The sequence below is a fragment of the Rhincodon typus genome, chromosome 2 (assembly GCF_021869965.1).
Source record: "Rhincodon typus isolate 14 chromosome 2, sRhiTyp1.1, whole genome shotgun sequence".
Classification (NCBI taxonomy): Eukaryota; Metazoa; Chordata; class Chondrichthyes; order Orectolobiformes; family Rhincodontidae; genus Rhincodon; species Rhincodon typus.
Window position 1 is genome coordinate 6,319,259 of NC_063333.1, and position 18,952 is coordinate 6,338,210.

The window sequence follows — 18,952 nt, forward strand, 5'->3', positions numbered from 1 at the left end:
ATCTCAGGTGCTGCTCATACCAGACACATCAGGTCCCAGAGTGCTACCTGGCCTAACAGGCCCTAACTGTGTTTCTGCTGACTCTGGAGATCAATCACTGAACACATTTACAACTGCACTGTTAACACATGAATGAAGTAAAAGCATGAACTGTGTTACACTGGACAAGAAGGTTGAAAAGATTTCATCACAAACACCAGAAAATGATCCAGACTCTCACTATCTCTTTTATTCCCAACAAAATCTTTACAAAATGAAAACTCTAAGAAAGAGTGACCATATCTCCATACCAAGGCTGTTTGCTCAGGCCAGCACAGTTGCATCCAGTTTCCTTTCAGTGAATTTCTGCCCGTTCACAAAATGCTTTTACTCAGTTGGTATCTCTTTCCCCTAGAGACCCAAAACAAACTTAAAAGTAAACTCAACGTTACTTTAACTTTGGAGCAAACTTGAGTTCCCTCAACTCAGTTCCCACCGGTTTTGTGGGATTTCTCCCTAGAGTGTTTCACAGTGCTGCCTCCACAATCTGGCACATGCATTCAGGCTGTATATATGCATTTCCACTGACTGACTCCTGTCTGGGTGTCTCTGTGTCTCTCTGAATCCTTGTTGCTGGGCAACAGCATTTTTCTGAACACAATGAATTGTTAAACCCCATCTCTCCACTTCTCAGGTCATTAAAAATTTTCTAAAAATGTAAAAATTATTAAAAAACTGAAAAACGCATGCAAGGCCTCCAAACATCCCGACACCAACCTTACGAGAACTATAACAAATGAGAATGAAACCAGGTCACCCCCTTCTTAACTCAAATTTCAATTATTTTAAAGTTATGCATTATTCCTGACACTATTTCAAACAATGACTACATTTTGCCTGTAAAGATACCTGGGATGTGCTACAGCAATGCACATTTTCAGTTCTGTTCTGGGTAGCGAATGTGTTCTAAGTGCGACTGAGATCAGGCTGTCTGTTTCTGAATCATAGAGATGGCAGATGGTGAGAGGATGAGAATGAAAAGCAAGAGGATCCTGGTGACCGGAGGCTCGGGACTGGTTGGCAAAGCCATTGAGCAGCTGGTGAAAGAGGGGGAGGGCCAAGCAGACGAGGAGTGGATCTTTCTATCTTCAAAGGATGCTGATTTAACGTGAGTCTGTGTCATGGGGGAGTGGGGCTGATGATATCAGTCTCTACTCATTCATTTTCTTCTCTTCTTTGTTCCCCTGCCACCAGTTCTCTCCTTTACCTTTCACCATTTCAACTTTTCTCCCTGTTGGAGGATAGTTCATGCTTAGGCAGCTTTCTAAATTAAAGGATGTGAACATTAGGGACCCCTCTCCCATCCAGAAGGACAAGGGCAGCAGATGCATGGGAACACCAACACCTTCAAGTTCCCCTGCAAGCCATTCACCATCCTGACTTGGAAATAAGTCACCTTCAGTGTTACTGGGACAAAATCCCTCCTTAACTACACTAAATGGCTTGCAGTGGTTCAAGAAGGCAGCTCACCACCACCTTCTCTAGGGCAGCTAGGGACAGGCAATAAATGCTGGCCCAGCCAGCGACATCCATGTCACATAAAGCACAGAAAATCCAGGGATAGTGAGATTCATTCTAGAAATGTAAAGTCTTTTGTCTTTCCCTCAGAAATGCTGCGGAAACCAGTGCGCTGTTTGATAAATACCAGCCCACACATGTCATTCACCTGGCAGCTATGGTGGGCGGACTGTTCCGGAACATGAAATACAACCTGGATTTCTGGGTGAGTGATGGTGTGTTAAACAGCTTTGACCTAGCACTGTGTCTGACCACATGTAGTCAGGAGTGTCAGGGTAATACTAGCTGTTAGGGAGGATGTGAAGGTTTCAGAGAAGGTGGAGAATGTATAAATCAGAATTCCAGCTCCCAGCAGTAAGGCACTAGTTACCTGGGAAGACTGAAAAGCCTGAGGCCATTCCTGTTGGGCCTCGAGAAGGCTAAGGAGAGATTTGAAAGAGGTGTTTAAAATTAGGAGGGGTTTTGATAGAAACCATTTCACTCTATGGACACTAACCAGGTAAGAAGTCGCCAATCAGGTCGACCAGTTTTAGTGTTGATGGCAAAAGAAGCAGATGCAATATGATTTTTTATTTTAAGCATTGACTGGTGTTCAGGACCAGTTTTGTCCATAAACAGACTTTTGACTGGTTTTTCAACCAGCACCAGTAGTGTGTGTGTTCAGGAGTATTCGGCATAGTAACAACTCCTTGATTGGCTCCTGGGTGAGTGGCTGCAATACAATGGAAACATTTCTCCTATAAAGGAGAAAACAGCTCCCTCTCTCTCTCCAAGATCTCCTTCTGAAAAGGAAAAAGCACCTTCTGAGACACTGAAATTGCTGGGAGTTGAGAAACGGTTGGATCAGGATACAGTCAGAGGGAGAGGTGGGGGTTCAGACAGTCAGATCACAAAGTTGCTGACTGTCTCCTGCAGTTGATTTTTCTGTTTTGTTTTGCCCAGAGGAACAATGTTCACATTAATGACAATGTGCTACACTCTGCTCACCTGCACGGAGTTACAAAGGTCGTCTCCTGTCTCTCGACCTGCATCTTCCCAGACAAGACCAGCTATCCTATTGATGAAACAATGGTGAGATTCCTTCTCCCCCACGCTCCTCCGCCCTCCAACTCCACCCTCCGATGTCCCCCACTTTACACACCCACTATATCGAATATCATGCCTGGGATAAAAGGCTTAAATATAAAGATCAGTTGAAAGTGTGAAAAATAAAGGCTCATGACAGCGATCCATCCAGACAAGAGCAGTAGAGACTCCAGGAAAGTGGTGAAAAGGGTAGACCAGGAACCTTTTCCAGTTCTGTACTCGTGTAAAAACAAACAGAGCAGTTAGCTGTTCGGCCCATCAAACCTGCTCTGCTATTCAATAAGATATGGATGATCTCCTCAACTCCAACCTGCATGATTTCTGCATCTCTCTCATTCCCTTAGTAACAGGAAACCTAACCTTCTCATTCTTAAATTTACTTAGCAGCCAAGCATCCACATCTGTCAGAGTTGGGAACTCCAGAAGTTCTCGGCCCTTAGATGAAGAAATTTCTCCTCCTTCTCATCTGAAATGGCTGACCCTTTATCATAAGTCTATGATAGCCAAGTTCCAGCTGTATCCACCCAGGGGAAGCCCCCTCTGGTTGTCTGTCCTGTCAGGAACTTGAATGGGAATCTCAGATAATGTTACACAGTATCTCCTCCTGGGGCAATCCTCACATCAAGGGGACAGTTGGCTTTCCTGAGTTGGAGATTTACACACTCAGACAGTCCCATATACTGGGCAGCACTGATGTGGGCCACTGGAGTTTCAGTGAGGGACCTGGAGGTGATGGCTCTCCCCACCCCATACAGGGGCAGATGTTTTCCCTAACAGGATGTGCCTTCTCTCCAAAAAAGGCCTTCAGTCCATCTGACCAGCTGTAGTGATGTATGAATTTCAGTTCTGCTGTGATGCCAAAACTGGAGATCAGACGTCCCAGCAAGTGGCTAATTGAATCAGACAGCATGTTCCTTCGTTGTTTGTAATTGGCCGAGTGGAGACTGTAGTGAACCAGCCAAAACAAAACATCTCCAGTTAGATCCTTGATTGGGCATCCCAAGTGCACTTGTAGTTATGGTAATGACCAATTTAAGATGATCTATCAAGCTGTGACCTTGGTGCATTGAATGTTTATTTGACGTGAATACCTTCATACGCAGGGACCAGTTCTCTCCAAACAAAAGGAATACTTTTAAGCCTGGTTCTTTTCTTTAATTATCCAGGAGTTTGAAAAATTTCCTATCCCCATTGCTTGCTCCCTGGCAGTGCCTTAGCCAATAGAAGTTTTTCTGACCAACTAATCCGAACCCTTTTCTCCAGTGGTGTAACTTGTTGAGATTACTTAAAAGGTGGTATTCTTGCTGTTGTCCTGATAGTCAGAGAGTCTTTGCAGCACAGAAACAGGCCGTTCAGGCCATCATCAAACATCCATCTATTCTAGTCCCATTTCCCATCACTTGGCCCATAGCCTTGTACGCCGTGGTGTTTCAAGTGCTCATTGAAATAATTCTTAAATGTCTTGAGGGCTCCTACCTCTACCAACCTTTTAGACGTTTCTTTGCTGAGTGCAAAATGTTACTATTAGACAAAATGTCCCTCATCAACAAAGTTCAAGTCCTGTTAAACTAAGTGTTTGCTTAACAGAATTGTTGAAAATCATGAAGGATTTTGATAGAGTCACTAAGGAGAGGTTGTTTCAGTGACCAGAGGGGATATAATTACAGACATTGGTATGATAGACAGTGAGGAGCTGGGAAGAGGTTTTGCAAGATGATGATTTGGAATGGTCTGCCTCAAAAGGAGGTGAAAGGGGATGTCAATAATAACTTTTCCAAAAGGAATTGGATAAATCTTTGCAGGGTTCTAGAGAAAGAGCAGTTTTGGCAGGTGCAGAGTGTTGTGTTACCTGGATAGCCACTTCAAAGGCCTGTCTCAGACTCGATGGACTGAAGGGCCTACTTCTGGGTCACAGAGTGAGATTCTGTAATTCCATCCTGGCCAATTTCAAAGCTGCATTTGGACACCAGCTGGTGGCCAGTCACTGTTCCAGCTACCGGTAATACAGTCTAAAGCTAGCTGACATCCAGTTACAGAGAGAATCCTGCTGACATTACCATCTGGGATTTGGAACTGAACGGACGGTATAAATTAATAATGTAATAAAACACCCTTTCTCCCTTGTAGATCCACAATGGGCCCCCGCACTGTTCAAACTTTGGATATTCATATGCAAAGCGAATGATTGATGTGCAGAACCGGTAAGCATCCTAAATGGAGTCTTGTCCGCCAGTTCCCACATTTTTCTTTCTCTCATCTGTCTGCCTACTGGAGCAGATTCTGTTGCCCCAGCAGGACTGGGGTTGCCCTATCTCCGGTGTAGTTAGCTGTTGACTCTGCTCCTTCTCTGTCGCAGTGCCTACTCTGAGCAACATGGGCGTATGTTCACTTCCGTGATCCCCACCAACGTTTTCGGAAAGTACGACAATTTTAATATCGAGGACGGTCACGTTCTGCCCGGACTGATTCACAAGACGTACCTGGCGCAGAGTTGAGTCTCTGATTGTTTGTTGGTTTTCTTTTGTTCGTTGAATGACCAAGTTAGATTTTAACACATTCCTCTGTAAGGCCAGTTTCCTGTGATCTCCCGAAACCATTTTTAATCAGACTTGGAATGCTACAAGTGACAACAACCCACGTGGATATAATAGACATACAGCACGGAAACAGATCTTTTGGTCCAAACAGTCCATGCCGACGATAATCCCAAACTAAACTAGTCCCACCTGTCTGCATTTGGCCCATATCCCTCCAAAACTTTCTTATTCATGTACCCACCCAAATGTTTTAAACACTGTAACTGTACCTGCATCCACCATTTCCTCTGGAAGTTCATTCCACACGAATGACTCTCTGTGTAAAAATAGTTGCCTCTCGTCTTTTTTAAATATCTCTATAATACAAGAAATAAGGTGCATATGTAGACAGGGACCTAAACTCTGGAGGCAATAGGACCCTGTCCAGGCATTGCCCACTTTTGGAATGAACAATGCCTTCATGAGGGGCAACAGTTAGCTGGTGTACTCTCTATGGCAATGCCTCGGCCACTCAGAGTTGACTTGCCAACTAATCAACAGCCTCTGATATTTGGCATTCTTGCGTCTGTCCTGACTAGCAAACAGGAAAAGCTTTCAACACTATGTTACTTTCAGCCACGATTTTAGAAGTTTAGGGAGGGGCTGAAGCAGCGGAAGGCACGGCTTCCAATCTCGGAAGGACATGAGAGGCTGTGGAGCAATTAAAATCAGAGATTATCAAGAAAGAAGGATCAAGAGTCGGCCATTCAGCCTGTTAAGCCTGCTCTGCCATCGAATAAGATCATGGCTGATCTGGTTCTGGCTTTGACTCCATTTTTCTGCTTGACTCTCTAAACCTAGATTTCTTTGTCGATTGAAAATCTGTCTCACTCAGTATCGGTTTGTATTCAGTGATCCAGTTTCCATCACTCTCTGTGGTTAAAAAAAAATCCAAATTCACGAGCCTCTGAGAGGAGAAATTCCTCCTCGCCTTCACCTGTCTCAGATAGGTGACCCCTTTTTAAACAGTGACACCTTTGTTGTGCCATGGTTGGGAGTGGGAATCCTCCTCTGAACATCCATTGTCCAGGTCCCTGAGGATCTCCTGATCACACCCCATTCCTCTAAATTCTGATGGGTATTTTTTTTCAATTCATTCATGGGATTAATGCATTGCTGGTTAAGCCAGCATTTATGGCCCATCTCTAATTGCCCAGAGGGCAGGTAAGAGGCCAACCACATGTAGGCCAGACCAGGGAAGGCTGGCAGTTTCCTTTCCTAAAGGCCATTAGTGAACCAGGTGGGTTTTTTTTTCCCTTGACAATCGACAATGGATTCATGGTCATCATTGGACTCTTAATTCCAGATTTTTATTGAATTTAAATTCCACAATCTACAATGGGGGGATTCAAACTCAGGTCCCCAGAACATTACCTGGATTGCTGGATTAATAGTCCAGCAATAATACCACTAGGCCATCACCTCCCCCTGGCACCCTATTCAACCTTCCCCCATAAATCCCTCCCCGCCCCCACCATCACCATCCCAGAAATGAGCTGGCTGGCTCTCCTCCGAGTGGCTTCCAATAAAAGTGAGTTCCCCTTTGAGTAAAGAAACCAAGCTTGTGCAATATAACCGAGTTCAGTCTTCTTGAGGAGAGCGAGGGTTTCTGAGTGTTATGGGGCTGGACCAGGTTATGGAGTGAGCAGGGGTGCGTGTGAAAAGTGAGTCCGTTCCCTGTTTGTTTGATCAGAAGGCACTGCAGTCCTGCTGAGCGAGGTTAGAGCGAAATTACTGACCTCTTGTCGGTTCCTTCCTGCAGGAAATGGCACAGCACTGGAAGTCTGGGGATCAGGCAAACCCAAGAGGCAGTTTATATACTCTCTGGTAGGTTACCGGGCCAAACGGTCCATTTCCGTCATGCACAGCTGACCCTCTGAACAAATCCAACAGAAGGGACCCTTGGAGAGAGCTGGAGCCTGGCTAGTTGTTAGCTGGGCCTTTCGTGTCCAATTCCAGCCCGGCTACTGACTGGGTACCTTCGGGTAGTAGCTGGGCTGGATCCTCCGTCTACCTCCTTGGCCCCTCCCTGAACACAAGAGCTAGGAGCAGGAGCAGGCCATTCAGCCCCTCGAGCCTACTTTGCCACTTATTACGATCATGGCTGATCTCGCCTCAGCCTCAACTCCACTTTCCTGTCCACCCTCCGTAACCCTTCAACCCATTACTAATTAAAAATCTGTCTATCTCCTTCTTAAGTTTACTCAATGTCCAAACATCCAGGACACTCTGGGCTAGTGAATTCCACAGAGAAATAAAAATTCCTCACCGAGCCCCTTGAGTGATTGAAACCGGATCTGTAGATCACAGGGATCTTCTGTATCTCTGTCCCCATCCATGACTGGTGCAGCAGGAAGGGATTACCACAAAAGAAACACTCAGCCAACTGTGTGCTGAGTTGTGTGGAGACGCCTGTCTGAGGGGAGGAAATCAATTACAAGATGGAGTGGGGTTGAAGCAGTCTGTATCTCCTCACTGGGATTGATGGGTCCCTCTGAGAGTCTGCATTGACGCTGGGTCTGCCTGGTCTTCTCTCCTAACCAGGAAGCACGGGGTTCCCGAACCTCACCATCCCATCACCACTGTGTCCTGAGTATGTGGCATGTACGTAAACAGCGAACTGCATTAAAATAGGGTGAGGTATTTGAACTTCATGAATGGACTTGATAACAAAATTTGCATTTTCCAGGATTTGGCCCGTCTCTTCCTTTGGGTTTTGAGAGAGTATGATGAGATTGAGCCCATCATTCTGTCAGGTATGAATGATTTGTTTGTGTGATTGCGCTTCTGTCAACTACTTGTCAGGGGTGCCATTCAAATGCAGATTTCTATCTGGAAAAGTTTGGAGAAGTTGGGCCTATATCCATTGCAGTTTAGATAGATGAGAGCTTTACTCTGTAACTCCGCGCAGTCCCTGTTCTGGGAGTGTTTGATGGGACAGTGTGGAGAAAGCTTTATGCTTCATCTAACCCCATGTTGTCCCTGTCCTCATTGTGTTTGATGGGAACAGTGTAGAGGGAGCTATGCTTTATACCTAGCCCCATGCTGTCCTAGGTTTAACGGGGCAATGTAGAGATTGAGGAAATTTTATTCTGTGTAACTCTGTACTGTTACTGTACTGGGAGTGTTTGGCGACACTATAAGAGGGAATTTTACTCAGTATCTAACACCATGCCATCCCTGCCCTGGAAGTGTTTGGGGACAGTACAGAGAGAGCTTTACTCTGTCTAATCCTGAGCTGTCCCTGTCCTCGAAGTCTTTGATACGGGACAGTATAGAGGAAGCTTTACTCAGTATCTAACCCCGTGCTGTATCTGTCCTGGGAGTGTTTGATGGGGATAGTGCAAAGGGAATTTTACTCTGTATGTGACCCTATGCTGTCCCTGTCCTGGGAGTGTTAATGGGGCAATATAGAGTAAGGTTTACTTTCAGTTTGAAAGAGTAGAGAGAGCTTTACTCAATTTAACCAATGCAGTTTCTGAATTTTGCTGAAACTGGAAGGGGAAAGCTGTGTGCTCCTGATTCTGAGATGGTAGGAACTGCAGATGCTGGAGAATCTGAGATAACAAGGTGTAGAGCTGGATGAACACAGCAGGCCAAGCTGCATCAGAGGAGCAGGAAGGCTGACGTTTCGGGCCTCGACCCGTCTTCTGAAATTCGGGGAGGGGAAGGGGGTTCTGAAATAAATAGGGAGAGAGGGGGAGGAGGATAGAAGGGACCACTCTCTCCGTGACTCCCTTGTCTGCTCCACACTCCCCTCCAGCCCCACCACACCCGGCACTTTTCCCTGCAACCGCAGGAAGTGCTACACCTGCCCCTACACCTCCCCCCTCACCCCCATCCCAGGCCCCAAGAAGACTTTCCACATCAAGCAGATGTTCACCAGCAAATCTGCTAATGTGGTATACCGTATCCGCTGTTCCTGTTGTGGCCTCCTCTACATCGGGGAAACCAAGCGGAGGCTTGGGGACCGCTTTGCGGAACACCTACGCTCGGTTTGCACTAAACAACTGCACCTCCCAGTCGCGAACCATTTCAACTCCCCCCTCCCACTCCTTGGACGACATGTCCATCCTGGGCCTCCTGCAGTGCCACAACGATGCCACCCGAAGGTTGCAGGAACAACACCTCATATTTTGCTTGGGAACCTTGCAGCCCAATGGTATTAATGTGGACTTCACAAGCTTCAAAATCTCCCCTCCCCCGACTGCATCCCAAAACCAGCCCAGCTTGTCCCCACATCCCTAACCTGTCCTTCCTCCCACCTATCCCCTCCTCCCACCTCAAACCCCACCCCCATCTCCTACCTACTAGCCTCATCCCACCCCCTTGACCTGTCCGTCCTCCCTGAACTGACCTATCCCCTCCCTAACTCCCCACCTACACTCACCTTTACTGGCTCCATCCCTGCCTCTTTGACCTGTCTGTCTCCTCTCCACCCATCTTCTCCTTTATCCATCTTCTATCCGCCTTCCCCTTTCTCCTATTTATTTCAGAACCCCCTTCCCCTTCCCCATTTCTGAAGAAGGGGTCTAGGCCCAAAACGTCAGCTTTCCTGCTCCTCTGATGCTGCTTGGCCTGCTGTGTTCATCCAGCTCTACACCTTGTTTGCTCCTGATTCTGGTGAGGGGCCTAGGGGCCTGTTGTCCTCCTACAGGGGGAGTTTGTGAAGAGGTTGGTTTTGGGTGAGAAGCAGGTATTTGGATAGTGGTTAATTCAGGTTTTTCTGAGCTGTGTTGCTGTGTTTCCATCTGCAGTGGGTGAGGAAGATGAAGTGTCCATAAAAGAGGCAGCGGAGAGCATTGTGGCAGCTATGGACTTCAAGGGGGAAGTCATTGTATCCTTCATGTACAACGGCCTGTATTACACCCACTGGGAGCATCCCAGGTCCAGGACCATCCTCACTGGATCAATGTGACCAATACGACAACCCAGCCAGCCTCGAGCTCCTGATAGTGATCCCTCGTGTGTGTGTGTGTGTGTATGGTATGTGTCAGAGTTTGCCCAGCTCCACATTCTCACTATTAACCAATTGACACATTAACTCTTGTTGTGCCACAGTTTCACTCCACCAGTTGAAAAGTAAAGACTTCATTTGTTGATTGGATGGACTTTGTGTGTCGGTCAAATAGCCTGTTCTGCCCCAACACTAATGCCAATATTTTTATAATTGGACAGAAAACAACTTTTGCTTCAAAATTTTGTTTGTTTGTACAGACATTATTGTTGGCAATTACTCGTTCTGGAGTATTTTTATAGTCTCACAGCAAGGAAACAGACCCTTCGGTCCAACTGACCAGGATTCCCAAACTGTATTAGTCCCATTTGCCAGCATTTGGCCCATATCCCTCTAAACCCTTCCTATTCAGGTACCCATCCAGATGTCTTTTAAATGTTATAATTGTACACACCTTCACCACCACCTCTGGCAGCTTATTCCATACATGCACTACCCTCTGCATGAAAAAGTTGCCCCTCATCTGCAGACTTTCTAACCATACCTCCTATATTCACACCCAAATCATTTATATAAATGACAAAAAGCAGTGTACCCTGCATCAATCTTTGCAGCATACCACTGGTCACAGGCCTCCAGTTCGAAAAACAACCTTCCACTGCTACCTCTGTCTCCTACCTTCAAACCAAATTTGTCTCCATGCTAGCTCTCCCTGGATTCCATGTGATCTAACCATGCTATCCAGTTTACCATGCAGAGCCTTGTTGAAGTCCATATAGACAATGTCAATCAAACGATTCCAGACCAAAAGTTAAAACTGCAAAAGGGTTAGTTGAAGCTGAGAAAGTTTAAGCTCAGTTGCATGAAGGCTCCAGGAAGAGACTGTCAGATTCTTGAGAACCAGACATTTAAACCTCAGGGAACTGAAGCCTTAAAAATGTGAATGGGAAGGGATTTCTCTCTGGTGTAAGTACTTTAAAGGTGTGTTTTGGGGATTATTGGGATTGTGTATTGTTGGGCATTCCAAAATCTTTAAACTGTGTAAATAGTTTGTTTTAATTTGTCTTATCTTCATGGGTTTTGTGCTATAAATTGCTGAACATGGAACTGCAGCTTTGTGTCTTTACGTTTCAGTGAAAGGCCACCTGTTTCAAACTATAAAACAACAAAATTTGATTTGTCCACCTAGGGAATTCTCTCTCACTGGTCCTGTGTTTTGTGGATCTTTGAGTGGACGATGAGCCCGATCCTGGAGCCACATCTCCGGCCACACATCTGACAGGTTTCCAGGAGGTGGGATTTGATCTTGGCCTGTTTGCTGACATTCCTTTCTCCAGTTCCTTTTCTGTACTTCCTCTTGCCACTGAGTATTCTCAAAGAATTCCATCCAGGAGTTTTCTCCAAGTTGGTTTCTTCTGAATGAGGGTTGATCTCTGTTGTATTTCTTGAGGGAGGCCTTCAGGGAGTCATTCAAACGCTCCCTTTGTCCTCCTCTCACTTGAGTGTCTTCCTTGAGCTGGGTGAACACTGTATTCAACTTGTTCACCATACACAAAACAAATGTCTACCTTCATATGTGATTCTGCAGTTGGGCAGCACTTGCCGAACAATCCTCTCTAATAGATCCACAAACAAGCTATGTAAAAAAATAATTTGAGCTGGTAATCTGCCTCATAACAGGGACCCGTTCTGTGCAAATAAACAGAGTCTTGTGCCTTTTTTGAATAGCTCTGAGACCTTGGGAAGCTAATAGTTCCCCATTGGTTTCTCCATAATAATACCTCAGTCAGTCGAGTCAACTTGTGAATTAATCAGTGTCCTTTTTGCCCCATAGTTTCATTATGCTCACTTGATACTCCAGTGTTTGTCCGATTAAGTCCCAGATTGAAACGCATCAGCAACAGTGCTCTCTTCAGCTATGTTGAAGTTCTGTACCACTCGAGACAATTTTTATTACATTTAATGGTCTCTGTGGCTTTGCTCCTGGATGTCCTAAGAATATTCAGGGCTGAGATAGACATTTTTAATCAATAATGGAATCAAGTTGTAGGGAAAAGGTAGGAAAGTGGAGTTGAGGATTATCAGATCAGTCACGATTTTATTGAATGGTGGCACAGAATCAATTGGCCAGCTTCTGCTCCTTCTAAACGTAGAACAGTACAGCACAGGAACTGACCCTTCGGCCAACATCTCTGTGCTAACCATGATGCCATTCTAAACTAATCCCATCTGCCTGTATATGACCTGTATCTCTCTACTTCCTACCTGTCCATGTGTCTATCTAAATGCCTCTTAAACGTTGCTATCATATCCGATTCTACCACCTCCCCGGCAGCACGTTTCAGGCATCTTACCATCCTCTGGGTAAAACAACTTGCCTTGCATATTTCCTTTAAACTTTTCCCCCTCTTACTTTAAATCTATGCCCCCTAGTATTTGACATTTCCACGCTGGGAAAAAGACTCTGACTATCCATCCTATCCATGCCTCTCAATTTTATACACTTCTATCAGATCGTCCCTCAGCCTCCAAATGCTTTAGCAAAAACAACCCAAGTTTGTCCAACCTCTCCTTCTAGCTAATACACTCCAATCCAGGTGACATCCTGCTCAACCTCTTTTGCAGCCTCTCCAAAGCCTTCCTACAGTGTGGCAACCAGAGGCTGCATACAATACTCCAAAATATAGCCTAACTGAAGTTTTTATACAGCTGCAACATTACTTGCCAACTTGGAGTTTAAAAGTCCTGACCAATCCGTTCTGCTCCTATATTTTATGGGTATTGTTCAGCACAGTTGCCTGAGAGGTTAACCCTCAATTCCTGTGGGGTTGATAATAATGAGTGGAATCCTACATGAGCCTCACCTGTCACATCCTTTCTATAGTGTAACAATTTGCTGCATTCATGCTGTAGGATTACAGGCAAGGTATTCACGGGGGCGTTGAGCTCAGTGATCTGTACTGCAGAGGGGACCGTTAATCCATGCTTAGGTAGCATGACAACCTTCAGGCAGCCAAGGACATCCCGTGTGCCTTCTCTCTTTTCCTTAATTACGAATATCAAGTTTGACACCAGCAAATCTGATGGGCAGTACAAGAAGACAGCAAGTAACTGCAAGTTGAGGAAATACCTGCCAGACTTCAAATTTACCCCCTTCAGCCAAGGTGAGTCTCAATGTCTTCAGCACGTTTATCTTCCCTTCAGTTTGCTACTACAAACTCAGAAGTTACAGTAAAGCACAGTGTTTACCACCAGCACTCTCTATATTTTCTACATTTTGGTTTATCAATTTGTGGAATGTGAATCTTGCTGGCTATCCATTACCTGTCCCTAATTGCCACCATGAACTACTGTAGTCTCTGGGATTTAAGTTGACTCATAGGAGTTTGAGGATATTGACCAGCAACATTGGAGGAAAGGTGATATATTTCCAGGGCAGGATGGTGAGTAGCTTGGAGGTTGTGTTCCAATGTTTCTGCTGCCTTCGTCCTTCTACAGGTTGGAGGTCATGGGTTTAAAATGTGCTGTCGAAGGAGCCTGGATGAGTTGCTGCAGTGCATTTTGTAGTTCGCACTGCTACATTTATGGTAGTCTATTTGGTATTGACCAAGTGAGATCACCCTCCTGACTAGTGCCTTGTAGATAGTGGACAGGTGTTGGCAAGTCAGGAGGTGAGTTATTTTCAGCAGAATTCATGCTGTTATAAATAGTGGCTATATGATTGGCCCATTTTAGTTTCTGGCCAGTGGTGACCCCTGTAATGGATATTGATGCTGTGGGATTCAGCAATGGTCATACTGATGTGTTCCTGGCTGGTTGGGGGTGTTGGCAGAGAATGTTTTTAATTGGCTTTGGCTCCATTGTCATGAAAGGAAAAACTGGGTCAGTGTACTGCCATCGTTACATGTGGCTCCAGACCCATAGCAATGTGCTTGATTGTTATCACCTATCCTTCATTCCCCTTTAGCAGGCTGTGGTGAGCTGTCACTTTAAACAACTGAGTAGTTTGAGTCTAGTTGAGGGAACTTGCAGAGTGAAGCGTATCAATGTGGGTCTGGAGTCACATGTAGGCCCAGATCAGGTAAGGATGGGATATTTCCTTCCCTAAAGGACATTAGTGAACCAGATGAGTTTTTCTGCTAATCTGGTAGTTTCATAGTCAACATTGCAGAGACGAGCTTTCAATTCCAGAAGCTGCTGTAGTAGGATTCAAGCCTGTGGTTCCCCATTACTGCTGGATCAGTTAATTAATCCAGTCACGTCAGCCACAATTTCCCCTCTCGTTTTGGATTGTGCACGTTTTCTTTTCCTGATGTCATTTTACCAGTTGATATAGATTACTGTAAAAAGCACAAAAAAATAAGTGACAACAAGGTGCAGGGCTGGATGAACACAGCAGGCCAAGCAGCATCGTAGGAGCAGAGAGGCTGACGTTTCGGGCCTAGACCCTTCATTTTCTTGGCCTGCTGTGTTCATCCAGCCCTGCACCTTGTTGTCTCGGATTCTCCAGCATCTGCAGTTCCTACTATCTCTAAAAAAAATAAGTGAAATGCTTTTTAAAACTAAAAGGATAAGTTTTCATTTGTTTCAGCTGTCAAGGAGACCTGCGATTGGTTTGTGGCCAATTATGAGCTGGCAAGAAAATGAGGTGGTGATCGAACTTCAGACTGTTGGACTGCTGCCATGGTCAGACATGCACGCGATAATTATGGGGTTGGGATCAAAGTAGATATCTGTACAATACAGTGTAGCAACGGGTCTAAGTCAGAGGGAGGAGCTGAACCCACATTGTGATTCTCATTGTCTGGACCTTTCCCCTCACCCCGAGTGCAGCCTCTTGGCCAGCTCACTGCCTGATTCTATTACTCTGTGATGCTAACAAGGGAGCTCCTATGCCAGCGGCTGCAGTCATCTTCCTATCTTTGAGGAAAGTTGGCCGAGGGTTGGATGTTATCAGTCTCACCAAATCAAAAACAATTCTGTTCCATTTCCGATCCTGTCCGAGGCTGTGGCAGTGAAGATAGTTCCCTTGCTTGCAGCAAGCTGCTGCTTCCCTGTGAAAGGCAGGGAATGATGGTGGATGTGTAAGTAGTGTTGTAATTCACTTCTTGTTACCTGTTCCAAATTGTCCTTGACTTCAGTGACTTTGGATATGGAGTCATGCGTAGACCAGGTAAGGATAGCAGATTTCCTTCGTGAGAGAACATTGGTGCAATAGCCTTATAACAATACTTAGCGGTGTGGCCACCGTTGCTGGAAGTAGCTTTCAAAATGATTCAGCAGTGAATTTGAATTCCACCTGATTTCTCCAGAACACTAACTTGGACTTACGGACTACTAGTCTGGTGAGACATTCCCACTCCTCCAGTGGACAATTTTCTTCTTTCTCTTCCCGCCCTGCTGACGAGAGGCAAAACAGCACTATCATAAAAAATGGTCCTTGAAGACAAGAATTTATGTAGACGGACTATAGATATTGCCGCAAATTATTTTGGAAGCTCCTGGTCATGGTGACTGATTTTGTTTACATTAGCTACAATAAAAGAGTAGAATTACACTACCTGTGGTTACATAATCTTAATCTTAAACAGCATTTTACATTTACAACTGTGTGTCGGCAATGGAGTCTGTCAACAATATGCTGGAGTTTAAACAGCCTGTGTGCAGTCACAGCAGAAAATTGGTCTGAGGTATCTGCTCATATTCTGTAGCAGTGTGACAAGGGGGTTCTGAGAAACAGGGACTTATGTGTTTCCCATGTTATGTGCATGAACTCCCATGGAGTTATGGCCACAATTTTTTAAAAGGTAACCTCAGGCACAAAACTATGATTTCCCCCTCAACCATTCCCCATGGCTCATGGTAAAACCTGCTGTCTTATTCCAACATTTTAATAGAAAGTGGGAGTTGAATTGTGCATCGAACTAGGTGCTGAGCCAGATGACACTTCACCAGTTTCCCCGGGGTAATAACAGGGTACCATGCAAATTAGGAGTAAGAGTAGGCCACTTGACCCCTCAACCCCAATCTGATTACTCCACATTATTACTTACCCAATATTAAACTTTCACACCATTTATGTACCACTAGAATCATAGAATTCCTACAAAGCACAAAGAGGCCCTTTGGCACATCAAGTTAGCACCAACCATCTGAAGAGCATCCCCATAACTTCACATTTAATCCACCTGACCTGCACATTTTTGGACTGTGGGAGGAAACCCACACAGACACTCGTCTAAGGCTGGAATCAAACCCAAGTCTCTGGTGCTGTGAGGCAGCAGCGCTAAGCACTGAGCTGCCCAACTTTAATATTCAGACTCTCTGAAGAAGGGTCTAGGCCCGAAACGTCAGCCTTCCTACTCCTCTGATGCTGCTTGGCCTGCTGTGTTCATCCAGCTCTACACCTTGTTATCTCTACTTCCATCTCCTTTTTGAAGAGTTCCAAAGACACAAAAGAAATCTCAGGATGGAAAGGAGTAGTGCAGCCTCAACTTGGAGCAGCAGTGCAAGTCCAAAAGCAACAAGAGTAAGATCCAGATTTTTAAACTTCTGGTTAGACGATGGGAAAATGCCTTTGTGAATAATTCAGAACTGTTTGAAATCAACCAGCCCCAGCAAGAGGAGCAAAAAAAAAAAAAAAAACCCTCTGATAACAAAAACAAAAATTGCAGGAGAAATTCAGCAGGTCTGGCAGCAAAATGAAGAGAAAGCAGATTTAATATTTTGGGTCTAGTGACTCTTCTTCAGAACCTCAAGTTCTGATCAAGAAGTTGGCATGGGTCTGATAAGATGAATGATCTCCACTGTTAGATCATTCTAATGACTCCACCTGTGTACATTTTGGACCTTTCCTCCTTTGCAAAACTGCTCTGCAGATTGATAGGAATAAAAGAGTGTCACGAGAAGAACACCTTACCTGTCAAAATATTGGGAGCAGTGCAGTAGTCAATCCTTGGCAAATGGTGGGGGTAAGGAAATTGTTTTAAAGAAAATAAAAACCTGTAAACATATGGGCTGAGGTAAAGGGTGGCAGTTTATGTTCATCCTGAATTGACTAGGATAATTTATTGTTCCAAATCTACAGCTGGGGAGAGTGAAAGTATAGCTGTGAGATAGCGAATCAGCCATTAATCACAGTTGAATGGTCTACCAAGCTTGATGTGCCGAATAGCTTACTCCTCCTAGTTTCAATCTTTTAGGAGCACCCAGGGCAGACGGAAATTTGGTTTAGCATCCTATCTTAAACAATAGTAGTTCTGCAATCCTTCAGTATTACACTGAAATAAAAGGACCAGCATATCCTTCAGTTAGAGGGGAGGTAATTTTAAAATAAAAATAGATTCAGTTTTAGAAATCCATTTATTTAAGTGTTAAAAATTTACAATTAAAATTATAAATACATTATTACATCTGACACCAACGAGTGATTAATAGAAATATGACCTTAAGAATGCTTAGTGTTTTAATCACAAAAAGTATTAATATTTTTGATAAACAATTCAAAGTGTTCAGTGTAACTAAATGTAGATTAATCAGCAGACCCAAGAATGTAGCTAATCCTGATTTTGAACAACTTCAACTTAATTTTAAATAGTGGAGAAATCAATTAAGCTAAACAGTTCCATCATTTGGAATGCCAAAAAGGGACCTTGCATGATCAAACAATACATTAAGCTTCAAAGAATTTGATATTTACCTCGATGGATTCCTTTAGTAGAAAGGTAAACAAAACCTCAAGCCCAACTTGTTCAAATACAAAACTTTACCGTAATCAAACAGGTTCAAAAACCTAGTCTAGTAAGAGTATTTAACTGGTTCATTAACATCTGATCACAGTCTTTTTATTTCGACTGCAGTCACTTCAGACGGTTATGCCTCAGAAAAGCAACTAGGGAAACCAGAAAACAAAAGACCAATAGGAATTCCAATATCAATTATCTGTTCATGCAAAATAAAGTACAGATTTAACACAAGAAAATACTGCATTCCTAGAGCACCACAACCATTACAAAAACGTTCAAGATTTTACCTGTCAACTAATTGAACAGCCTTAAGATAAGACTTGCACACAATTTCAATTCATTCCATCAGGAATGTGGGCAGCCAGTACACCCAAGCAATCAGATACAGTGAGAACCAGACAGACTAGAAAAAGGAATCTGAAAAGGTTGCTCGAGGAAAGCAGGAGTGGATATTGCTATAGTTTGGTTTGAAGCAAGTGAATACAGAAACATCTCAAGTTATCTTTAAGACTAAAGGTTCATAAAGGAACCTTGTCAGTCCTTAAAAGCCAGTTCTCATTAAACCTCATCCAAGGGCTAGTTCAGCAACTCTATGTGCAATCAGATCATAATGTTAGTCACTGATGAGGCAAAGGATAGTTTTCCAGCCCCAAGGGTCAAATGTGACAATAATGAAGTCAGAACAAGATTGTGCATCATGAGTCAGAATGCCAGGATGTCCAAGTCTTATAGTCCACGTATCTAATACCCAATGACCTTCTATACTCAGGTGACCATGCTGTTTAAATAAAGCACTCTTTAGTAAGATGTATTACAAGTGTACATAATCTACTTAGTCAATGCCTGGATTCTACTAAAGGTTAATGCAGCGTCGACTCACTTTTGTCAGAGTAATGAGGAAGACCAAAAACTGAAGGATAAGGTTGTATACTAAAGGATAAGGTTGTAGATTTGCTTGCCAAGCGGTGTATTTGATTGCAGACATTGTCACTTAGCAGGATGACATCGCTGGTGTGCTTCCAGTGAAGCGT

The 18,952-nt window shown here is 44.3% G+C and overlaps 1 protein-coding gene across 1 annotated transcript; it reads left to right on the plus strand.

The window, feature by feature from the left end:
• The first annotated feature begins 986 nt into the window (after window positions 1-986).
• Window positions 987-15,733, plus strand: gfus.1 (GDP-L-fucose synthase, tandem duplicate 1). Its single transcript, XM_048612539.1, has 10 exons — window positions 987-1,147; window positions 1,648-1,762; window positions 2,500-2,628; window positions 4,771-4,844; window positions 5,000-5,133; window positions 6,982-7,046; window positions 7,909-7,975; window positions 9,977-10,056; window positions 13,241-13,340; window positions 14,768-15,733. Exons 1-10 carry the CDS (start codon window positions 990-992, stop codon window positions 14,821-14,823), a joined length of 978 nt encoding a protein of 325 aa, XP_048468496.1. The 5' UTR covers window positions 987-989; the 3' UTR covers window positions 14,824-15,733.
• Window positions 15,734-18,952: the final 3,219 nt, after the last annotated feature.